This window comes from Protomyctophum parallelum (assembly GCF_964188405.1).
Source record: "Protomyctophum parallelum genome assembly, chromosome: 1".
Classification (NCBI taxonomy): Eukaryota; Metazoa; Chordata; class Actinopteri; order Myctophiformes; family Myctophidae; genus Protomyctophum; species Protomyctophum parallelum.
In genome coordinates, this window is record NC_139697.1 from 26666537 (window position 1) to 26692612 (window position 26076).

Below are 26076 nucleotides of genomic sequence, written 5' to 3' on the forward strand. Positions count from 1 at the left end.
GAAAAACTATGTTGTGTTTGGTCCTAACTCCGGTAGGGGTATGCCGACTTCTGGGGGCCATTGTCGCAGTACTATATCACTTGTGGTCAACTTTCAGCTACCCCTCTACACAAAAATGGCCCGTGTGTTGAAACACAGTCCGGCCCTCGACTTGTATCAATTTCTTTATTTTGGCCCACTGTGTATTTGAGTTTGACATCCCTGCATTAGATAATTGACACCTGGTGAAAAAAATAGGTTGCAAAATCGTGTGATAAAAATTATAGAAAAAAGTAAATAAAAAAATATCCGATTTAAAAGATCACATCGCGTTGCGCATTTGTCGATCAGACACCGCAGAATGTTCAGCCCCGGAATAGGAATTCTAGGAGTTCAAGTTGGTTAAACGTGGGATCTTCAAAAGCACTGCATTTTCCAGCTGGGCACTAATTAAACGTAAGCGCGGCAGCTCCACGTCAAGGTTACACTGAGCTCCAAGGCGTTGCGCACGTCGCCTCCTCCTACTACATCTGCCAGATGGTAGCCATGAACCATCCTGTCATCATTACGAGAACTGACTGCTAATGGGCCGTGTGTTTGTCACAGATGCGTTGGAGGACATTACCGTCCGTCCGTGATGCTAGTAGAGCACTAGCAGTGGTGGTGATTTCGTCGACTAAAAAACTAAGACGAAAAATGTTCGTCGACTACCTTTTTTCCACTGGCGAAAACTAAATGGAAACTAAATCATATAATAAATAAAGTCAACAAATAATAACTAGACAATTTTTTTAGGAAGGGACTAGTGGACAAGAGATCATTTTACACTTGGTTGCATGCTGAAAATAACCGATCTACAAGCTCACAGCGCGTTTCAGCAGTGTAAAAACAGTCATTACAATGGCATCAAGGCACCGACAAAATCCACTCTAGATTTAGTCGACTAAAACAATAGACTAACACTAAGACATTCCAGGTGACTTGACTGAAACTAAATGAAAACTATTCAAGAGACTATACGACAAAAACTAAAATAAAAAATCACACCCGTGTGAACTGAGTGGTGCAACTCCCCTCTCCCCCCCCCTCCTCCTCTCTCTCTCTCTCTCTCTCTCACTCTCTCATTAGCAGGCAACAGTGCAGCACTAATACTATATCTCTCTCTCTCTCTCTGTTTCTGGCAAACAGCGCCCCTACTGGTACTAATAGTCATATACTCGTGCTCATGGCCACATAGGTACATAGGCGGACACGGACATTGCTGTTCCTTGGAGTGGTTGCACCACTCAAAAACAACACTGCACGGCACAGAGAGGAGCATGAGCGCCCCATACTACAGTATAGTGAAGTGTTATGGAGGTTAGTATTATCATGGTGGTGCCGGGCGTGTCCGAGGGTCTCAGCTGCTTCTCAGAGACACAGATTAATGGAGTATAGGGCAACCCAGTATAGCATGGAGAGTCCTGCCTTGACCCATGACCTCCCCCGTGTCATTATCACTCCCTCGGAGGTCAATGAATAATTCATACGCCGCCTTAATCCAAAGGAAGCAACGACACGTTAACTATGTATGCCAAAGCACGGCCCATTTATCAATTTTCCGTCTCACTTCCCTCTCCCTCTCCCTCTCCCTCTCTCTCTCCCTCTCTCTCTCTCTCTCTCTCTCTCTCTCTCTCTATGTTATCTCATTCTCTCAACCACTCATTTATTTACCGGTCCTGGTTTTGCTCGCAGAACGAGCTGCTCTGAAATGTGCAATGATAGCATAGTTTGGGGGGGAGAGGGTGGGGCCACAGAATGCCTTGTAAATGCCATATGGTACTTTGATCTGGAGGGGAATGCACCTTTATCTCCTGCTCTCCCATGAGAGCTGCAAGATACCCTGCATCGTAATGCACGCACGCACGCACGCAAGCAAACATGCACGCACTCACACACGCAGGCACATAGGAGGGACAAATTGACATGTGCATATCTTTAGAAAAGCCCTTCATCTATGTTTTCACAACAAATTTCACAACCACTTAAAAAAAGATATCACCGCCAAGTGTAAAGCACAGGAATTTAACACCATCAACACCATCAACTAGACTCAGCAAACACCCAATTATGGATGAGGGTATAATGCCCGCGCACGCATGCATGAGAATGGGAGTATGCATGAGAATGGGAATACATGCATGCCGCAAGTAAGGACGCACACACAAACTGTAACTGCATGGAGGCACTATACTGTACTAGACTGACCTTTCCCCTGTATTGTTTGTGACAGCTACTGTGGAGGAGGTGCGTGATGGGCTTCCAACTGCGAGTGCTGTCTTAATTAAAGGCTTCCAAGTCCCGCCGCTACACCTGCTACACCGCCACGACGCCCCGCTTCCTCCTGGAAACCCTGGATTCATGCCCGCTTTAACCCACTTAGACCCCACGTCCAAATTACAAAGAAATGTCTTCTTGTCAAATCATTACAATGTTTCTATATCAGTGGTTCTCAATATTTCATGTCAAGGTCCCCCCAAAAATGATATGTAATATAGGCCACCGAACCCCGTTCCAGGGAACCCTCAGAAGCAAATATTTGAGTTAAACATGTTCGCATGTATAATACATATCCAAAGATTTTTCAAAAAAATAGCAGACCTATAAGCTTGTAGATCTGCTATTTTTCAATAGCTAAAAGTATAACATAATAATGCTTAAAACACCAAAAGGGGTTCCCGCTCAGAATGCGTTAACAACCTCAATCATACGATAGTGAATTATCAACAGCCCCATAATAAACAGGTGAACACTGCCTTTGTTCCAATACATTAGCGGTGCCTCCATTAGCGGGTCTCTCTAAGCATGAACAATTTTGTGTCAAACTGCGAGGCAGGCGCACCATTAAAAATGATAACTCTGTGTTACATTTGCAATACAATAATTCATGTATTTTGGATGGCCCATAGCACTTACCCTAAACCCTTAGATAGCATTTCTGTTGGATTATATAGCATTTGATACAGACTTATAGCATGTTATGTAGACAGCACTGTAATTGTATTGTATGTAGTCATAGCACGCCATAGTACACATGTATAGCATAGTAGTAAAGATGTATAGTTTATATGTATAAGTGTATGTATAGTTTCACTATATAGATATTCCACTGTTACTTTCTTAGCTTACGCATGTTTCATGATAAATACTTTTATGTGATGTATTCCCATGCTTTTGTTTTTGCTCAAATGTAAGTCGCTCTGGATTAAGAGCGTCTGCTAAATGCCTAAATTGTAAATTGTAAATTGTAAATTGCTTGCAGATTTTGGCAGCTGTATATTTGTACCATTGTATTCAGGGAACGTGCACACATCCCCTGCCCTTTTACCCCGTCTGTAAAACAACTGCCCTCTCCAGACCACGAACGCAGCATTTACTGATGAAAGAAATGCAAAATGCCTCTCCTTTCCATGACATGACGTTATAGGCAGCATTCAGGAGAATTGCTTTTTTCCCCGAAGTCAGTATTTTGCATTGAACAAATTAGTTTAGAAATCCATGTCGTTTACACACCGCATCTCCACTATAGCTACAGAGTGCTGGATTGCGCATCGAAAATAGAAGATCTACAAGCTCTCAATGTGTCGCAGACATGTTGTGAGCTTGTAGATCTGCTATTTTTGTCCAAAAGTGCCCCTCTTAACGGGATTTCAGCCCCTGCCTCTGTAACACTCTCTGCACGTGCCCGGTTGTATTGTACCGCTGACATAGACGGCGCTCACGCAGAGAAGCACATCATTCTTTGCACGTTTTTTCTTATTTTGTTGTTACTTTGGTTTTTCAAACGATCGTTTTTTTTTTTTTAAACCACAACCATATTCTGGCACGAACATTCAGTATATTACATTAGATTAGATTTAGAGGGAGAAAAAGAGAGGGCCTAGTATAGAGTCCTGGGGGACTCCGTTCAATGGGTTTCTGTGGTTCACAAACATGTCCACGTTGACCCTGGTGGATCAATGAGCTCTTACCATAGGTTAATTCTACCTCTCTACATGCTCACAAATAATGCGTCACGATTTTTGCTATTCATGAAAATCGTTTAATTGTATTTTTTCATTTAGAAAGATTTAGAAATATCTTAAAAATAAATATATATACTAATTAACTCATTTAAATCTGAGGCCGATTCTAAATAAATGGCTTCAAAAATCTAATCTAAAGTTCTATGAGTCAAAGAGGTTCTATATGTCAGTGGTGCTCAACCTTTTTCATGTCAAGGACCCCAAAAAATATATGTAATTGGCTGCTGACCCCCCATCTGAAAATATGTTGTTCCAGGGACCTCCCAAAGGCAAAGATTTGAGTTAAAAATGTTTGAATATATATTCAAATGTGCTACGAGCTTGTAGGTCTGCTATTTTTCAATAGCTAAAGTATAACATAATGCTTAAAACACCAATAGGGGTTCCCACACAGAAAGGCTTAATAAAGTGGTTAATGCGAGGTTGTTTACCAAGAAGCTGACAGGTCACATGGCTCGGCTGATCCATATATTGAGCCGTCTGGCCTATAGGAGGGAAATGGGCCGTCTGGCCTATAGGAGGGAAATGGGATAAGCTCGCCGAAGCGTTCCTTCAATATCCCACATGTCACTTCACGTCTCAACGGAAGACGTAATAATAAAGGCCATTTTACAGCCGGTGGGTTATTTTGTCTCTGCCGTACGTGTGCTGCCTTCGTTCAATGAGCACGACAATTTAAGACGTTATACCCAAATCTGAAGGAAATAAAATAAAATGTAGACCTGTATACAGTAGCTGCATGGCTCACTGCACATTTTCACTTTTGTGGAGATCGAGGGGGTATGCAAATGGTAAATGGTGCATTTTATATAGCGCCTTACATAGATTGTGCATTACATTCACCCATTCACACACCGATGGTGTCTGAAGGCACCAACCAGCACATCAGGAGCAATTAGGGGTTCAGACAGAGTCTTGCTCAAGGACACTTCGACACTAACTCTGGGGGAGCCCCGGATTCGAACTGGCGACCTTGCGGTTACCATCCGGCCACTCTACCCCTGAGCCACCGCCGTCCCCCTGTGTAACAGCATACACTAGAATCTAGAGAGTATGATAAAGTGCTAACTTGACTCCGTATGTGCATACAAATGTAACCAAAGAGTGCACTACGGGTAGACTTGGATGACTTGGACCCATGGCGTCTAATCAGTAAAGTAAAAAAAAAAGACACAACCCAAGCCAGAAGCCATTTTGATGTAGCTGTGGACTTATAGGCGCTGAATTTCAAACAGCGACATTAAGACAATTAGAAAGTCCGTCTATTACTTCTCACCCTAAGAATATATCAAGGATTAAAAAGACTCAGCAGGATTTGGAGAAAAAAAACTTGTGCCTCAGCAGGATTTTGGAAAACTTGTCCATCATGCATTCCTCTTTAGTAACTCTCGACTACTGTAAAACTGTCTATGCAGGTCTCCCAGCTGAAATCAATCAGACAGCTTCGGTTAATCATATCACTCCATAGTTCTCAGATCTTTTGCACTTCATTTGGCTCCCCCAGTCTATCAAATAATTGATTTAAAAAAATACTGCTGCTGGTCTATAAAGCAACTGAACGGCTATGGGGTCGAAATACATTTCTGAACTTGTGATAGATCATGAATCATATACAGACCTCTTCTGGGAGGATTTTACCCCATTTAGACCGGAGTACGATTCTACAAATGCCTTCTAAATTCTGACAGTTTTCTGAAAAAACCCATGTTTCTATGTCAGTGGTTCTCAAACATATATGTAATTGGCCGCCGACTGAACATATGTTGTTCCAGGGACCCTCAAAGAAGCAAAGATTTGACTTAAAACGAAAGAATATATATTCAAAGATTTGCACCACATTTTCAAGACTTTTCAAAAATAGCAGATCTACAAGCTCGTAGCGCGGCACTCGGTGCCGCGCTATGAGCTTGTACTGTAGATCTGCTATTTTTCAATAGCTAAAGTATAACATAATGCTATAAACACCAAAAGGGGTTCCCCGCCCAGAATGTGTTAATGCACCATCTGAAACAAACTCGAGGTCTGCTGCAACTCTCAGTTCTTTTAAATCAAAGATGACCTTTCTGTTTGCTGCCACCTTTTATACCTGGGCTTTTTCATGGATTCTACTGCACTAGTGTTTTGCGTAAAGCACTTTGAAATTGCTATGACTGTGGAAATGTACTATACAAATAAACTTGCCTCCCCCGCCTCGCCTCGCTTTTGCATGTGTACACTTTGAGAGAAACTGAACACTCAGGGTTTTTTACAGCACAGCAGGGGGTCCATTCAACCCCACGACGGAGCGTGGAAGATGGATGTTTTCCAGTTGAGCGCAGGAGTCCACTCACCTAGATGGAGGGCGCCACACTGTGCCCGCTTGCAAGTCAAACCACATAGCTTTTGGGCCTGGCGCGTGCTGTGAGTTTCGAGTACGGTTCCCTGCCTTGTGTTGTGTAAGTATAATCCCATCTCTTAACACCCACTGCACAATACAAGTCAAACGTGAGGTTGGTAACCTTTTGAGAGAGTTATTCGTGATTGATTTATTTTTTACGCGACATGGTGGAAACGGGAGAACGCGGGGCCCCATGGCGCCCTGAGGCTGGTCAGCCGAGAGGGAGGATGGATTGACAGTCTTCTTTTGTGGGCTCTTGTCAGTGGTGGTGGGTGGTGTTGGGGGGGGGGAATAGAGACTATTTCCCTGCAGCCACAACACACCATTTGCTAAATAGATAGGGGACATAAATCTCCTGCTCTCTCTGTCTCCATCGCCCTCCATCCCCGAAATCTCATGCTTCCTTTCCAATCTCACATTCCTTTCCAATAATTTCTTCTCTCTTCTGTCTTTGTCCCGAGTTGTCTTATTCAATTTTGCTCCCCCCCCCCCCTTCCCCCTACATACGTTATAATCACTCTTTTTGTCCCAACACTGTGCCCAGAAGTGCTCTTCACCCTTTGGCTTTCACAGTTTTTTTGTTTGCCTGCATGCTCCCATCATTTTAAATCTCTCTCTCTCTCTCTCAAGCGTTAGCTGCATGCAGACGTCACTGGTAATATTGTGACACTGACACAGCCATTCATCAACTTAGCAAACACTGGTGGATAATCCTGGGAGAGTCGAGTGCAATTTGTCACCTTTTACATTACCAGCCCCGCTCTGGCGAGACAGCGTATATACACATTTAAGTTGCGAAGAAAACATTGGAGTTTTCTTGTGTTATACATCTTCATTTTCTCCGGGTTACAGTTGGATTTGGATGGTGGTAACATGTTGAGTGCCATAGCACCATCTAGTGGTACAGTGCAGTATGGATTAGGCCTGTAAAGGCATACCTTATATACTGTATATATACCGTATACCGTGGCAAAAACAGCCTAGGTATTGATTTGTGGTGCAAATCTTTGAATATTCTTTCAGAGCGAACGTTTTTAACTCAAAACCTACGTAGCTTCTGGGGAGCGGGTCCCTGGAAAAACATATTTTCAGATTGGGGTCGGCGGCCAAATACAGATAATTCTGGGGGTCCTTGACATGAAAAAGGTTGAGGACCACTGACATAGAAACATAGGGTTTTAGAAGACCTTTCTATATATTCTTATAATGGGTTAATGACAGGTTTGATTTATACTGTACTTTGCCGAGATGAAGCATGAATTATAAATGACTGAAGCCTTTCTTTCAGCCTGGCAACAAAAATAATTACCTTGTGCATTAATTGCTGTGAATGCACCAGAGAGGTTAGTTAAGAGCTTACTGATATCTGCTCATTTACAATGAGAAGAATTAGGTTGCAGCTCAATACTGCCATCTAGTGTTAATCGACAAAACAAACAAACTGCACTGATGCTGTTGCCACCAGGCAATAAATAAAGTTATTTTCAATAAGTGTGGAGTGTGGACTCGCTCGGTGGCTACAATGGTGCCTGTTGGGTTCCTGTCTACTCGGGAACGATGCAAGTTGGGAATTTTGGGTACAACAGTATTGCATAATAATGCAATACCCGTTGTACCCAAAATACTCCTCTGTCTGTGTGTCCCTTTTATGGCCATTTCCGAAAATATTTATATTATGTCACGAGGCCTAACCATATATGGAGGCGTGATGTCACAAGGCATGACGGGGTGCATACTTAGTTTAGACTAGTCATTGGTTAGACATGGGTTAAGGTTAGGTGTAGGTGTGCTGCTGTGTGGGAGGTTAGGGTGAGGGTATGAGATAGGTTTTAATTGTAGGACTAATGACTGGTCTAACCAATGACTAGTCTAAACCAAATACTGTCTAAAACTAAGTACTGCACCCGGCGTGACCATATATGGAGGCGTGATGTCACAAGGCGTGACCATATATGGAGGTGTGATGTCACAAGGCGTGACCATATATGGAGGCGTGACATCACGAGGTGTGACCATATATGGCCCTGAGGACATGTATGACGGACACTGCACTCCCTGTGAGGGTGTGGAAAGCGCGTCGAATGGTTCTCTGGTTACTTTTATTACAGACACATAGAGAGTATTAGAGACGGGTGGAGTACTTAGTTTAGACAGTTTTTGGTTTAGACTAGTCATTGGTTAGACCAGTCATTAGTCCTACATCTACAACCTATCTCAAACCCTCACCCTAAACCTAACCTCCCACGAGGCAGCACACCTAAACCTAACCGTAACCCATGTCTAACCAATGCTATGTCTAACCAAAGTATGCCTCCCTTAGAGACATAGTGTATAGATAGATAGATAGATAGATAGATAGATAGATAGATAGATAGATAGATAGATAGATAGATAGATAGATAGATAGATAGATAGATAGATAGATAGATAGCTCAGATGGCAGAAAGACAGACCTTTATTGACCCTGCACAGGACATTCGGAGGTAATATTTATTGACCACACTAGTCCAATACTACCAGAATCTTGTTAAAATGTGTGTGTGTGTGTGTGTGTTTGTGTGTGTGTGTGTGTGTGTGTGTGCAGTGTTGGGGAGTATAAAGCTACATGTAGCTGAGCTACGTAGCTGAGCTACATTTTGCTGTAGCTTGTGGTATTTTAGCTACATTCATATTTGTGTACCTCGTCAAGTAGCTCAGCTACCTTTTGGGTCATTTTTTGTAGCTTAGCTACTCAAGTTACAAGCTACAATTTTGGGCAATAACATGAAAGAAATATATTAATTTTGACCATTGGTTGCTGTGTTAATTCTTGTACTAGAACCCCCTTTGAAAAATCAAGGACTGTTCCTTTTTCTGATTGCTTTGAGGGCATATCAGCACTTGACAGCTGCCTCTAATTGGCCTCTGATTGGCCCTGGTATCACACGGTGGGAGGTGTCTCCCAGAGGGGAGCAGGGGGAGGAGGGGTCTCCCAAAGGGGAGCAGGGTGGGGGGGTCTCCCAGAGGGGAGCAGGGGGAGGAGGGGTCTCCCAGAGGGGAGCAGGGTGAGGAGGGGTCTCCCAGAGGGGAGGAGGGGTCTCCCAGAGGGGAGCAGGCTGGGAGGGGTCTCCCAGAGGGGAGCAGGGTGAGGAGGGGTCTCCCAGAGGGGAGCAGGGGGAGGAGGGGTCTCCCAGAGGGGAGCAGGGTGGGAGGGGTCTCCCAGAGGGGAGCAGGCTGGGAGGGGTCTCCCAGAGGGGAGCAGGCTGGGAGGGGTCTCCCAGAGGGGAGCAGGGGGAGGAGGGGTCTCCCAGAGGGGAGCAGGGTGGGAGGGGTCTCCCAGAGGGGAGCAGGCTGGGAGGGGTCTCCCAGAGGGGAGCAGGGTGGGAGGGGTCTCCCAGAGGGGAGCAGGGGGAGGAGGGGTCTCCCAGAGGGGAGCAGGGGGAGGAGGGGTCTCCCCGAGGGGAGCAGGGTGGGAGGGGTCTCCCAGAGGGGAGGAGGGGTCTCCCATAGGGGAGGGGTCTCCCAGAGGGGAGGAGGGGTCTCCCGCATGTACATTCTCAATTTAACGCTGAAAAATAAAAAGTAGCTGAGCTACTTTGAGCTACTTTTTCCATGTAGCTGTAGCTTTACAAGCTACATCTCTCCAGGGGTAGCTATTTAGCTTGATCAAGCTACTGCCATGGTGAGCTACTTGTAGCTTTACAAGCTACGCTTTCAAAGTAACTTGCCCAACACTGTGTGTGTGTGTGTGTGTGTGTGTGTGTGTGTGTGTGTGTGTGTGTGTGTGTGTGTGTGTGTGTGTGTGTGTGTGTGTGTGTGTGTGTGTGTGTGTGTGTGTGTGTGTGTGTGTGTGTGTGTGTGTGTGTGTGTGTGTGTGTGTGTATCTGACTGTCAGTGAATTGCAGTATCAGTGAGGCAAACAGCATGTTATGTATAATGCAACACTGCCCTCTACTGGCCACTGAACAGCAATGCTGTAGGTGTAATTTCTAGTTCATAGTATGACAGAGACACAACAACTACAACCACACTAACAACAATAACAACAACAACACAGATCTACAGGCTACAGATGCACAGTTAGCTTGTAAATCTGTTCCTTACTGTACAGTATTATATGGATCAGTGTGTCATGGAAGCGGTTCTTACCTGTGTAATGACGATCATCTGTAGAAACACAAGAGAAAGATGTGCATACGTTTTACATAGTCCCATACTGTACACTCATCATCAGTAAGATCCATCTATACAGTACTATCTCTATACTATATCTCTCCATAAAATGTTCATTTTTCAGGAAATGAAAAATATACATTTTTCAAGAAATTTAAAAAAAAACATATATTTTTAAAACAAAGCAATTCAGTATTTAAGTCCGACGTCATGTTGTAGTGCTAAGTTACATCCGGGTCCAAGTGGCACCATTTCCCGTCCACATCTCATTGTAAATAGAATATCTAAACGCGTGAATCTTTTTACAATTTACAATTATTTTTCAGAAAGGAAGCCATTGAGGGTTAAAATGGGTCTTAATGCTTCCAACTCGAGGAGAATTATTAAATATTAAGTGTCCATGACAAAGAAAATATATGATGTGGAGACAATAAAGACTATTATTATCATTATTATTGAAGGTGGTAACAGTCCATTTGCTCAGTACAATATAATATATTATATTATTATTACATATTTAGAATGTGTGCAGGCTTGAGTATGTTGAATCTAGTTTGCAAATAATGAGGATTTAGTTGACACAATGAAATAAAATGGCGATAGCATTCCGTGTGGGGCAGACGGCCTGTCACAGCCAGATTTGGGAGAGCAGCAGCTTTATTGTTGCGGAGAAAGCGGTAAAATTAGACTTTCGTGGTTGTTTTCGTCTCAGATTTAGTCCGACAGAACGTCACAGTATAACTCTATGGGGACAGAAAAGCGACACAAAGTCGGACCCAGATGTATCTCTGGAGGGGGCGCTCACGTCACGGCTAAAATACTGACTGCCTAAGGTCATTAAAAATGTGACATAGGCCTACCAGTATTATTGCTTATAGCAGCTTTAATGAGGCTCTAGCTACTGTATGCGTAGAATGTACTTGGCATTGGCAATACATATAATCATAAGAACTTATGTTGAGTACTCACACTGACAAACGGGTTTGGACGTGTCCCACTTGCCCATCTTATTGCAATGTGTGGAGTTGATTCCCATGAGGTTGAAACCAGGCAGACAGCTGTAGTGAAGCACAGTGCCCTCTACTGGGGGCCCTGGGGGCCACTCTGCCACGCGCCCGTTCTCTAGAGATGTCCACACCCGAGGACACAGCAGCACTATAGGACACACGTGGAGGTTTTGGTGTTCAATCACAGACATTAAAGGAACATACCGGTGGTCTGGTGTTAACTTTGACATGCATAGAGTGTTAGAGAGCCAGGGGCTGAAATCCCGTAAGAGGGGCATTTTTGGACAAAAATAGAGAAAATAGCAGAACTACAAGCTCTCAGAGCTTGTAGATCAGCTATTTTCGGGTCGCAACCCAGCACTCTTTATCTACTGGAGATGCGGTGTGTAACGACATGGATTTCTAAACAAATTTGTTCAACGCAAAATGCTACGTTCCAAATTCAGACTGTGTGTCTGAATTTCTCCGGAAAAAAGCAATTCTCCTGAATGCTGCCTTCCAGCATGGCATGGAAAGGAGAGGAGGGCATTTCCATCACTTTCACCATATCATACTATAAATGTCTGAATGTCTGTCTGTCTGAATGTCAGAAACACCACCTTATCTCCTCATTGCCTGCACCAATCGCTCCCACTTTTCACACAGGCATTGACCATAATAATATGGAGGTCTTAACGAAGCCATTTTTCCAATAAGATTAATAATTAATTTATTAGTGAATAAAAACCCGTTTATTTGTCCGTGGTCTATCTCCGCCCGAGCCACACTATTAGCACACATCTCTCCATGCCAAACTAAATCTGCACGCTCCCAGAATCCAGCTAGGCTACATTTTACCGACGCTACTGTCATATTTACTGTACAGATATTGTTTTTACATCACCACACGATCCCACGGGCAAAGTTGCGCTGATCTGCTCCACAGTACACCACCTCAGGCCCCTCCCCCTTTGCACAGACAGGCGATTGACGATTCAAACCACACACGGGTAAAAACAGCGCAGGCACCATTGTGGCAGACAGGCAGCTGTTACACATGGCGCATAGCCTACTAAGGTTATTTAACCACTTTGCAATGAAATGTTTGAACGTCACTTCATATTATAACTTCAAACCAAACGCGGGTGACACGCCTGGTCACTGACGACGCGCGTCGCGCAGTTACAGATCTCATCTTTCCTGCACCTAATGTGAAACATTGAACAACAACGGCCTTGCCTGGCTGGATTAGTGTGTGAGTGTGTGTGTGTGCGTGCGTGTGTGTGCAGACTACTTTCGCTGTGAGCGTGTGTGTAAACTACTTAAGCTGTGTGTGCGCACGTGCGTATGTGTGCGTCATCGCGTGGCCGTTTTCAGTTCGCTATAAACACAACACGAGATACAACTGTCTTGAACATAAGCCACACACACACACTCACAGCGTGAAGTGGCTACAGAGCACGCTCCGGTGAAAACAGCTAATCTACAAGCTCACAACATCACAGGTTGCAAAAGTTTTCAAATGGGGCTCTGTGGGCTAATAAGTGTAAATGTTGCGGTCCTTGCTCTTGCCATGAAAACGTTTCCCTACCATGCATTTGTAAGAATATACTTTCATGTTATACTGCTGTTTTTATTCATAAAAAAAACACACACAGATTTCTGGAGTGAAATTTGGTACAACGGAGCACAAAATATCCTTATATGCAGATGATGTTTTGATTTACCTGACTGACTTGGCTGACTCGGTCCCTCCTCTATTCCAGTGTTTACGGGAATATAGCGCAGCTTCAGGATATAAGATCAACCTAACTAAAAGTGAGGTTTTACCTCTAAATACACAAGATTTGAATGTAGGGGATCTTATCGATCCTTTGAAAATATGTCCTAGCGGGTTCAAGTATCTGGGAGTTAATATCAGAAAAGAGCGGGATAAGGTAATTAAAGACAATTACTTAATTCTTATGGAGAAGACTAAGTCCGACACTTTAAGGTGGTCTGGTTTGCCTTTGTCTCTAATTGGAAGAGTGAATACAGTTAAGATGATAGTGTTACCAAAATATATTTATCTATTTCAATGCATCCCATTCTCTATAACTAAAAGGTTTTTTAAAGATCTTAACACAATTATTTCCTCCTTTTTATGGCAGAGCAAAACGCCGCGGGTCAAATTAAGTACGCTCCAAGCCCCTTACAATAAGGGTGGCCTTAATCTCCCTAATTTTAGATGTTACTATTTGGCCTCGCAATTCCGTCCTTTATGGATATGGTTGCACCCTGAGATTGGTGAGGTTAGGTGGCTACATATAGAACAACTAGACCTGGGCCTAACTCCCCTGAAAATCATACCTTTTTTGGGTACGAAGAAGAACCTCTCTTTACTTACTAAAAATCCTATTATCTTGAGCGCTTTTGAAGCATGGCAGGAATCTCATAAATTATTGGGGATAGATACATCTCTAATGAGAAAGACCCCATTATGGGAAAACCCTAATATTCCTTACCCCATAGCTGATGGTGTATTGCAGAGATGGGTTAATAATGGAATCAGGACTGTGGGTGATTTATACAGCAATAATGTAGTATCAAACTTTCAACAATTATCAGCCAAGTTTAAGTTACGTAACCATGACCTCTTTAAATATCTTCAAATTAGACATTGGATTCAAGCAAAATCTATAGATTTCCCGAATATCCCGGAAAAATCCCCCCTGGAGGATCACATGTTTTGTACCCTTATCACCTCAACTAAAGGATTAACTTCCTCCATATATGGTATTCTAAACAATAATTTACCAATTTACAATACATTGAACATTAAACATAAATGGGAGACAGACTTGGGATGCACCTATGATGATGTTGATTGGGAGATAATTTTAGAGAGAGCTCAGAGGGTTCTGGTTTCCACCAAACATAGACAGATGCAATTTAACATTTTTCACAGAACTTACTTTACTCCGCTTAGGTTACACAAGATTGATAGAAGCATTTCCCCTATGTGCCAAAGATGTAAGATAACAGAAGGCTGCCTATTACATATGTTATGGAACTGCCCACTTTTAATTGATTATTGGAAGTTCATCTTGTCTACGGTCTCTGATATCATAGAGGTTGAAATACCACATGATCCAAGAATTTGGTTACTGGGTGACGTTACATTGATCAACACAAATTTCAACAAAGCATACTTTGTGTTACTCGCCAGTACAGCTGCGAAGAAAATAATTTTGGTTAATTGGAAATCTGAAAAATCACCTTCACAGAGACACTGGCTGAATGAGCTTTCATCATACTGTACCCCTGAAAAGATACTGTACAATGTAAGAAGAAGGCCTGCCACTTTTGAAAAGATATGGGGCAGGTTCTTTGAGGTTCTACCTTCAATATCTCCTCTGGGTTGATTTAGTTTGAGTTTTCTTTTATTTATATTGTTATTTTCATGTATTTATCCGAGTTGTTGCTGTCAAGAGGTGTTGTGTACATACAGAATAATGAGAGCTGTGTAGTTTTCCTTTCTGGGGTTGGGGTGGGGGGTGGGTGGGGGGGGTTTGTTTTTACTGTTTTTTGTCTTTTCTTTTTGAGTTTGTCTTGTCTTGTTTAAAAAAAAAGAAAAAAGAAATCATGATTCTGTAACTTGTTGTTAATATCTGCATTTTCAATAAATAAATCTTAAAAAAAAAAAAAAAAAAAAACACACACACACACACACACACACACACACACACACACAAATATATTATACAAGTTGAAATATATCAGAACGGGTAAGGACTAGTATAGTAAATGCTGCATTCGTGGTCTGGAGAGGGCAGTTGTTTTACAGACAGGGAAAAATGGCAGGGGCTGAAGCCCCCTTTGATGTCTATGTGTGCTCGTGACTATTTTCCAAAGCACTAGGCAACAACTGTTTTTATTTTATTTAACCTTTATTTAACCAGTAAAAAACACATTGAGACTGAAGTCTCTTTTACACAGTGTGAACTGGCCAAGAGAAGAGGCAATATCAGTGACACAGCTCTGCCAGTAACAAAAAATACACAACAAAAAACAGACAATGCTCATAAACACAGTACAGTACGCACTACCGAAGAAGCTCAAAAACTGAGTATTTTCACGCTACTCCTCCGAAACCCGTTTGGTACTCACTGGTCTCTTTGAGTTGAACAGAACACAAGCCTTCAGTGGGCAGAGTTTTAAACGTGTATTGTTGGCCCTTGCTACAGTTTACATCACCTGGCCATAAAGTATACTGCTCCAGTAGCATCCTGTCTTAACCAGTACACAGACCAAGAACCAAAAGGTTAAAGAATCAATAAATCCAACATATCCTATTCTATATTAAAATTGTCAAATTTTGTTGTCTAAGACCTTTTTCAGAAGACCAAATAGGACTTTAATAACTAAATTAAAAAAGACCAAGATTAAATAAAAAATCTATATAATCAGAAAAAATGTACACAGTCTGTAAGGTCGTATTTATTAATGTGAGTTAAGTCCTAAATGGTTAGTGCCAATTTTAATATGCTGGGCATGTTGTAAAAAAAAGAAATCAGCGAGAATAGCAGATCTACAACTTATAATGGCATCGCAAACCGTTCTCTTGTTGAGCTCTGTTCTTTTGTCTTTGTCTTTTTATTTGATGTATTCATTGTGATGTAAAATGAATGGTTGGTAGCAGCATCAATTAGAAGTTTTTTTTTAATTATAGATAGAGGCAGGTATCAATAAGATTGATCTTCTTCCTGCTCATTTTCTTTTCTGTTATGGAATATGTAAAAAAAATGAATATAATCATGTAAAACCATAACTGAAATTAAATAAAGAAATATGAAATGAAATGAGATCTACCGTTGGGCTAGGGTGGGCTGCAGCCCGGGGTTCTGTCTGTCTGTCTGTCTGACTGTGTCTCTCTCTCCCAATATTACACTAAATAAAAACAAAATACCCTCAATATTTTAGCTATATTTGCTGTACTCTTTCTTTATTGCTCATCTTTCTTACTGTGATTTTATAGAGCACATTGTGAAATATTTTACTGTAAAACTACATTAGTGCACTACTGGCTACTGGCAGAGAGTGGCTGCATTCATTCAGCCACTCTCTGCCTGCCTCTCTTTACAAAAAAATACCCCAATTTATTTTGGCGCCACGCAGCCCAGGGTGGCCCTGTCTAGCCCGGGGGCCCTTCTTGGGAGGGTAGATCCGGCCCTGATCGCAAAGTAATGCATTGTAACCTTGCGGATCGGCAAATTTTGTCAAAGTAGCCGATCTACAAGCTCACAAGCAACGACGGTGTCACAATGTGTGTCCCGATGCGACGCGTTGTGCTTTGTGCATTTGAATGACACAAATCTTGTATGGGGGATTCCATTCCATTCCAGGCACAAAATACTTTCAGATGGGGGTCCCTTGACATAAAGAAATAACCACTTTACACAGCTTTAAATTCCTGGGGGTCCACATCTCTGAGGACCTCTCCTGGACCCTCAACACCGCGTCTCTGGTCAAGAAGGCCCACCAGCGTCTCTTCTTTCTGAGGAGACTGAGGAAAGAAAATCTATCTCCTCAGATCCTGGGGAATTTCTACCGCTGCGCCATCGAGAGCATCCTCACATACTGCACCACGGTCTGGTACGGAAACTGCACAGCCTCTGACCGGAAGGCACTGCAGAGGGTGGTGAAAACTGCCCAACGCATCACCGGAACATCTCTCCCTGTCATTAAGACTATCTATGACAGTCGGTGCCTGAGGAAGGCTCATAAAATAATAAAGGACCCCTCTCACCCCAACCACAGTCTGTTTGCCCTCCTCCCCTCTGGGAGACGTTTTAGGAGCCTTGGTTCCAAGTCCAGCAGACTTAGGAACAGCTTCTTCCCCTCCACTGTCATCTACCTAAACTCCTCATCCACTCCTTTCCCTCCCCCAGTGCCAGCCCCCCCTCCAACCCAGACTCATCCTAGTCTGTAACACTATGTGGACTCATGCGATATGGCCACTGGACTTGTGGAATATGGTCTCTGGACCTTAGTTTAGCACTGGGCCACGTGCAATAAGGACAGATCATGTTTTTTTCTTCTTCCTCTCTTATCTTATTTATTACTTATTACTTATTTATTAATTACTTATTACTTAACCCATTCTGACCTGAGATCAGATTCTAAAAATGTCTATTACATCCTGACAGTTAAATATTTAACCCATTCTGACCTGAGATCAGATTCTAAAAGTGTCTTAGATTTTTCAAAATTAGCAGACCTACAAGCTCGTATCGCGCCACTCGGTGGCGCGATATGAGCTTGTAGATCTGCTATTTTTAAATAGCTAAAGCATAACATGATGCCAACACCAAAATGGGTGCCCGTTCAGAATGGGTTAAATGACTACTGCTCAGTTCATTACTACTGTAATTAATGTATCCTCCTTGCTGACATGTTTGCACTATTGGTGAGATGCGAAAATACTTTTCGCTGTGCTGTACTTGTACTGTACATTGACAATAAATTGAATCTCATCTCATCTCTCATCTCACTTCTGTATTTTGTTGCCATGGAACTTCCCCATGAGGGATAATAAAGTGTTTGGCCTGATGAGAGCGAGGTGTGGGGCAGTGAGTCTCACATTATGGAGACGGACGGTTTCCTCACACACATAAAGGTCCCGGTGTTGCAGTTTAACTTGTGCCTGGTTTGTCTGGTTCCCTGGGCTGGCTTTGCACGTGCATGAGCCGTCTTTCACAGCTGTTTCATGAAGGAGGGTCCTAAAGTCGGCTCTTCGGTGCTACCGAAAATTTCTGACGAGCCAAAATCATTTCGGCACTACAGCGCCGAAACAGCGGTGAAATAGGAGTATGAATCGGCCCTTTGTGTTTCATGGTGTGACTATACCAACATCATTGACTTGTTTCTACAGCTATTCATTGATCAGTTCAACGGAGTGGTTATATTTGTTAAAAAACCAAAGTCACAAGATGAGATGGCATGCTGTGACTATACTGTTCCCAAGTTCACACCTGGACAGACACACATAGGATCAAATAGATCGTTTCCTACAACAGTTGTCAGCGCATCATAGTGTGATGGGTTGCGCACAGCTTCCCAGGTTATTTTGGTTCATTGCAAAGACGGTTCGAATCCCACTTCCCACAGATATTTAAATTTATTTTAAATTTTCATCATTCTAACTGTGTTTTATAAGTGCATGTTGTCACTGTTTCATACAAGTGAGATTGCACAAACAATCGGATGGATATTTAATGAGAAGATAGAAGATAGCTCCGAGAAGATAGCTCTGAGAAGATATAAGATAGCTCCGCCCCCTTTATGAAACAGCTGTGAAAGACAGCTCATGCACGCGCAAAGCCAGCCCAGGGAACCAGACAAACCAGGCACAAGTTAAACTGCAACACCGGAAATCCATATCGACCTACACAGTAGTACTACAGGAGCAGCAACCAGCAAGATAAAGATGGTGTCTGCAGGGAAAACACTGTGTGTGTGTGTGTGTGTGTGTGTGTGTGTGTGTGTGTGTGTGTGTGTGTGTGTGTGTGTGTGTGCCAACTCACGGCATCTGCTTCGCTGACTCAGGTCCGTCCAGGTGCCGTTCGGGAGACATTTCCTGACCTTGGGCCCCACGATCACCCTGCTCCCTCTGCAGATGTACTCGATCTCATAGTCCACTGGCAGCACCTGCACACTGCGGATCTGTGCACGCACGCACACACATACACAGGTGCACAGATGCATACACGGGGTATAGCGCGGGAGAGGGAGACAGACACCATGAAGAAACATAATGCACGCACACACACACACACACACACACACACACACAGTTTGTGAGTTTATTGACAAAGTGGCCATTGTCTTCTAAATTATGAATTAAAGTTAAAACTAAAAATGGTTTGTTAAAAATGTAAAAGCTCCATATTCTGTAGTAATCTTATTTCAGTCATATAACTCACGAATAGATGTAACCAATATTTATTATAGAATGAGAATACAAGTGTGCATATATATAATATTTGATCTTGGCGTTCTGCTCTGCTACAGGGAGATATGTAGATATACAATAACTACCTCCCATGGGGAACAGATAGCCCAAACATTAGACGCTCGTAGAGGTTTTTTTCGATTCTGACGAATCTCTCTGCGAGAGTCTAAACGATTTACCCCCCAATATGGTTGGAAAGAGCAACGTTTGTGCCTCAAAATCACCTTACCTTGTACAAATGCAAAATCTAAGCTGCTTTTTCTTTTGCCCCACTTGTTTGTGAGGTGTTCATCACCATATTAAACGCGCACGCGGCTTATTTTTCAATAAAACAGGTATTTTAATCCACTCTGTCCGTACTCTGTCTCTGAATCTAGCGGCCATCTTGGTTGAGAACCCTGGCCGCTTGGGGTGCAGCCAATGTTCTGTTGCGCATTTACAATGGAGGATTCCTGCCTTTTATTTTTCAACTTTTACTGATCTTGTATTTAAGGTTTGTTTGTCTTGTTTTCTGTTGTCCTTTTTCTTTGGGGAAAAAATTCAATGTGTTTACTCTTTTATGTCATACTTGTGGGGTTTATTTAAGAGAAGCTGTTAATGTTAATTATTATTTTTCAAACTCAGTACTTCAATAATGCTTCTGTGAAAAAAACCAATAAACAAAATTATAAAAAAAACAAAAACAATGGAGGATTCCGAGACAGAGTGGATTAAAATACCTTTATTGAAAAATAAGCCGCATGCGCGTTTAATATGGTGACGAACACCTCACAAACAAGTGGGGCAAAAGAAAAAGCAGCTTAGATTTTGCATTTGTGCAAGGTAAGAGTGATTTTGAGGCACAAACGTTGCTCTTTCCAACCATATTGGGGGGTAAATCGTTTAGACTCTCGTAGAGAGATTCGTCTACGAGATTCGTCTACGAGAGTCTAAATGTTTGGGCTAGGGAACAGAAATAGCAGAACCCACCGGTGGGGCTGGGGTGTCGGTGGGAGTAAAAATCACACACGTGTGAACTGAGTGGTGCAATTCTCCCCCCCCCCCCCCCTCTCTCTCTCTCTCTCTCTCTCTCTCACTCTCTCTCATTAGAGACACTACCCCTCTCACTGTTTCTGGCGCCCCCTACTGCTATTATTAAGTCACATACTCGTGCTCACACACACAGACACACAAACAAGTACGAGGACATTGCAAGCTGGTTGTAGGAGTGGTTGCACCACTCAAAAAGTGCATACTAACAACCAGGAACCATATGCAGAAGGAAGGCAGGAAGAAGCATGCAGTCTAGTGAGCTTAAGTAGCCCGCCCAATTGGTCAGCTGACTGCCATATCAGCGAATGACATGTGGGTCTTGCACACACTGAATACACCCACATGGCAATGCAGTATATTAACCCCTTGAGTATATGAATGAGCAGCACAGCATGAAAGTGTATCTGACTGAACTAACGCCGCAAGCTATGTATCATGTGTTTGTTGGGTAACAGGAGTCTCACTGTCTCTCTCTCTTCCCTTTAATGAACAGAAAATGCCATTTTAATTAAGAACCCATTGAAGAATCCAGATCAAATGTTGTCTTCACTTTAAGTTTGACTTGTTTATGCTCTATCCGGAATGAGTTCTCTCTCCTGATTGGATAAAATTGTTATCAAAAACGAATTAATGTTCTGTTTACTGAAGAGATGGAGAGACACGAAGACATTCTGGTGAACAAACACTATACTGTAGCAGTGATTGCTTTCACAATAATGTAGCTATTTAAACTTAATTAACTTAACAAAATCACATAATTCACATTTTTAAGAAATATGTTTCATATGTATCCAGACATGTTTTAGTCACATTTTAGTCACCTGGAATGTTTTAGTGTTAGTCTAGTTTTAGCTGACTAAATATCATAAGAATTTAGTCGACTAAAATGTATTTTGTCGGGCCTTGTTGCCGTCGTAATGACCTTTTATACACTTGCTGAAAATAGCTGATCTACAAGCTCACAAGTTGTGAGCTTGTAGATCTGCTATTTTAAGCATGCAACCAAGTGTATAATGACTTGTACTGGATCTCTTGTCCACTAGTCCCTTCCTTCCTTACCATTTTAGCCTACGGTAGTTACTTGCGCAAGCAGAGCGTGCAAGTAATATTTTCGCCCGGTACGTATGCACCGTCCCAGCCAACCCGCCACTTTTGATGCGTATACAAATAAAACAGCACATTTGTGCCTGATTTGCTGGGACCAGATTACATACATTCTTACGTCATCATTGAGAGCTAGTCATACATTATACTATATATATAATCTGTAAAAAAATAGCAAATTGTGCCTGATTTGCTGGGACCAGAGTACATGGTGTGTATATGTATGACTAGCTCTCAATGATGACGTAAGAAATATGGTCATGTATGTAATCTGGTCCCAGCAAAACAGGCACAAATTTGCTGTTTTATTTGCATACGCATCAAAAGTGGCGGGTTGGCTGGGACGTTTTTTGGCGCAAAGTAACCACAGTATACCGCTAATCAACTTAAAAATATATATAGTATATGTATAACTAGCGTAAGAAATATGTGGATTAAAGGACCCAATGCCAGAGTGTAATTGGTTTTCGATGGTGACGTAATGACGATATGTTTTAGTGTTGGGAGGATGAAAGGTAATGCTCCTGTGTATACATGTATGTAATCTGGCACCACTGCCGTATCAGGCACAATTTGCCTGGACGGTTCATACGCATAAAAAGTGGCGGGTTGGCTGGGACGGACAAATTACATATACATATACATAGTATATGTATATGTAATATGGTTGACAGTTTGTAGCGGTCGAAAGTACTTGCGCGCTCTGCTTGCGCACTAGTTGGCCATTTATGGCCTACTAGTGTGCAACAAGCAAGTATGCACTCGACAGAGTGCAGTTCTAGTTTTTATCTGTTGACGAAATTGTCAATACATTTAGCTTACTTTAGTCATCATAGCTTAGTTTTCATTTAGTTTCCGTTTAGTTTTCGTAAGTGAAAAAAGGTAGTCGACGAACATTCTTCGTCAATAGTTTTAGTCGACGAAACCAACACTGAGGCTGTTGGATGATATTTAACAATGACGTTTGTGGTGAGTTAGAAACAAAGGGTATCATTTTGGCATCTCTTCTCTCCTACCTGTTCTTGCGTCAGTCCTCGGTACCTGATGCCTCCATCTCGAGGAGGGCGGATGATAGCACAACCTGAGAACGAGAAACACTGTAAGATACTCAGCTCTAGGCTCCTATACTGTATATAAATATGCTCTTCATGTAAAATACCAATCTTTTGTTAAGACCTGACAAACCGACTACAAATGTCTTCTAAATCCTGACTTCTATGTCAAATTCTATGTCACTGGTGCTCAACCTTTTTCATATCAAGGACCCCAGAAATTATGTAATTGGCCGTCGACCCCCATCTGAAAATATGTTGTTCCAGGGACCCCCCAGAAGCAAAGATTTTAGTTAAAAACGGTCGCTCTGAACGAATATATATTCAAAGATTTGCGCCACATTTTCACGTGCCGCGCTATGAGCTTGTAGAGCTACTATTTGTCAATAGCTAAAGTATAACATAATGCTTAAAACACCAAAAGGGGTTCCTATCCTGAATGGGTTAAGCCTGATTTACACTTTGTCGCCGAAAATAGACGATCTACAAGCAACCTCACAATGTGTCGATGCTACGTTGTGAGCTTGTAGATCTGCTATGTTTGGCACACGGCACCGTCATACAATGGGAGTATAAATTAAGCCTGTGGTTCCCAACTTTCTTTTAAATCTGGACCCACTTATATAAATCTTGAAAGCATTCGTGGCCCTCTCTTAACTCTCGTGTTAAAAGGGCCAACTTTTTATTCTATTTTGTAATTAATATAATATTATCTTTGTGTTATGCTAATTATTTGGGGGCCCAGTTGTGAAGGCCCACCAGTGTACTCCATCTCACAGGTTATGAATTCAAGCTCCTGCTGTTCCACTCTGACACTGCACGTAGACGGCCACTAGATGGCAACCTCGGCTACGTTTTCATTTGGAACTGGAGCTGTCTCCACCACTAGACCAAACAAACATGTCGAGACTCATCTCAAAACAAGCACATGTATTGTCATGTGGGCAGTGGTTTAAAAAAGTGACAAATTGTGGGTTTTTCTTTTTCAAAAGAGGCAACATCTCATCATCTCCTATACTGAATAGGAGTGGGACTGACTGAGGTACAGCAGCAGTGTTGTTTTTGGCAGCAAATTTTGGCTATTTTCAGCATGCAAGTGTCGACTTATACTGGATCTCTTGTCCACTAGTCTCTTCCTCATCGTAGGTTAGTTTCCATTTAGTTTCCAATTTAGTTTTCGTCTTAGTTTTAGTCGACGAAAAAACCCATCGAGCATCATTGCTATTCTAGTCTGGACATGGAGACTCGTCTTCAACGGTCTGACACTACAGTCAAGGTGATGAGGAGGAGGTGCAAAAGACTCCTGCATACTAAACGTGCTTCAGGAAGAGCAGACTATAGTGACAGCCAGGGTGCATGAGAGAGAGAGGGGGAGAGAGAGACTTTAGTGACACTGTGACAGCCAGGGTGCATGAGAGAGAGAGGAGGAAGAGAGAGAGAGAGAGAGAGAGAGAGAGAGAGAAGGGCAAATAGTCTTTGATGGGTACATCAACCTATCTTTGATGTACATTGGAAGTGACCTCGAGCCGCTTATCTGGCCACACACACGCACGCACTCACGCACACACGCACACACGCACACACGCACACACACACGACACACACACACACACACACACACACACACACACACACACACACACACACACACACCACCCATAATACAGCTGTCATTATTTCATTAAAACACAAAGGCAGAGCAATCAGTCTTTATCTTTCCCTGGGAAACCAGTTTCAATGGAGCTCTTCAGAAAGTATTACCCACTTTCAACCTGGCATCCCTATTCTGGGTCATGGAAATGTTCAGAAATATTCAATGATGTTTGGAAGAAGCCAAATCTACAAGCTCATAACGCCTGTCACAACATGTTGTAGACCTGCCATTTATACTATTCGTCTAATTTCTCAAGACCTTTTATTTTTTTTAATCTAATGGGTTCCCAGATTGCGATTCGGAATACGACGAAGTACAGTGGGTTGGTTGTACACAGTTAACGTGTCATTTGACCGGAGCGACCCTCACACCTCCATAACATTAGGTATGATTCCCATGTGTGTCTGAGCATAAACAGCAGCACTATGTCTGCCTGCTGTTTTCTTTCTCTCACACTCCCCTGAGGACACTACATCTGGCCTCCAGATTACAGGCGAGTTCATCCACAGTGTAGCCGCCTAATTACTAAACATTCGCCACATTTCTCACCAGAGGGCAGGAAACGCGGCCGGACGTGATTCCAATAACAAGCGGCCTCCGTGCATCGCACAAAGGAGGGGCGGCCGTCTGCGAGGGGAGGCGAGGGTTGGGGGGGGGGGGGGGGGGGGGGGGGGGGGGGATGGTGGTGACAGCTCCCCTAATCTGATGGCAGGTTTATGTCTGTATTACAGGGATCTGACATCTGCCTCTGAGCATTAGCATCGAAGCCATAAGCCTGGGATATGAAAGGATGATAATCAGTAGCTGTGTGTTTACAGCGAATATCCATTATTTAAGACCCCCCCCCCCCCTTCCCAGTTCACATTGGTTGTAGATGCTTTTTTAAACACGGTGCCGGCCAGGCTTGCCTGCCAAGCCTGCATGGTTGTTAGGGTCTGTGAAATGGGCCTTGTCCTGTACAAGCTGTAGGACCCCCCAGGGCAGCGATTTCATGCCCAGGAGCTGTCTGACTGCCGTAACAGACGAGGAAAGGACAGGAGAGACAAGCATCCAATACAAAACAGAACAGTAATAAACATGCAGAGCTCAGTGTAATAATACAGTATATGCCCTATTTCCATCAGTGCCTCTTGGAACCCCAGATATCCCTAAACTTCATTGGATTTATTTGACTATTTTGAAAAACATTTTAAAATTGTTCAACTAGCCGATCTGCGTTTTTTGACACGTTTGACACGTTGTGTGAGCTTGTAGTTCGGCTATTTGAACTTCATCTAGAATCTAGATATATACGTAGATTTATATCACAAGCATGCCATGCTCACACACGCTATAAAACACACATGCTGCGAGGACACTGCATCACGCACACACACACATATTCAATAACACTGACAGGCTCTGTCAATATGTTTATTGACTGTTTGGCTCTGTTTATTGACACACACACACACACGCACACGCACACGCACACGCACACACAGTAAAAGTGCATCGTCCCTCACAGAAGTTAACGGGGGATGTTCCGTGGAAAACACACAGTTAAAGATAAGCAGAGTCATTACCAGATGTATTGTGCACAGCTGCCGTGAGCGCGGGGAACGTGGAGGCTATTAAGAGAAGAAGTGACAGTGCCATCCCTCCACCTGCAGGAAAAAGACAAATGGAGAAATGTATTCAAAG

General features: G+C 42.8%; 1 protein-coding gene across 1 annotated transcript in view; it reads right to left on the minus strand.

Moving 5' to 3' along the window:
* Positions 1-23880, minus strand: part of LOC310865065 (gamma-aminobutyric acid type B receptor subunit 1-like) — a gene marked incomplete at both ends in the record, with an annotated part of 50539 nt that extends 26659 nt beyond the window's left edge. Inside the window, 5 exons of the mRNA XM_083774046.1 lie at positions 10549-10566; positions 11542-11727; positions 19124-19262; positions 22704-22768; positions 23850-23880. Coding sequence (XP_083630172.1) covers positions 10549-10566; positions 11542-11727; positions 19124-19262; positions 22704-22768; positions 23850-23880 — 439 coding nt within the window. The remainder of the gene's footprint in view (positions 1-10548; positions 10567-11541; positions 11728-19123; positions 19263-22703; positions 22769-23849) is intronic.
* Positions 23881-26076: the final 2196 nt, after the last annotated feature.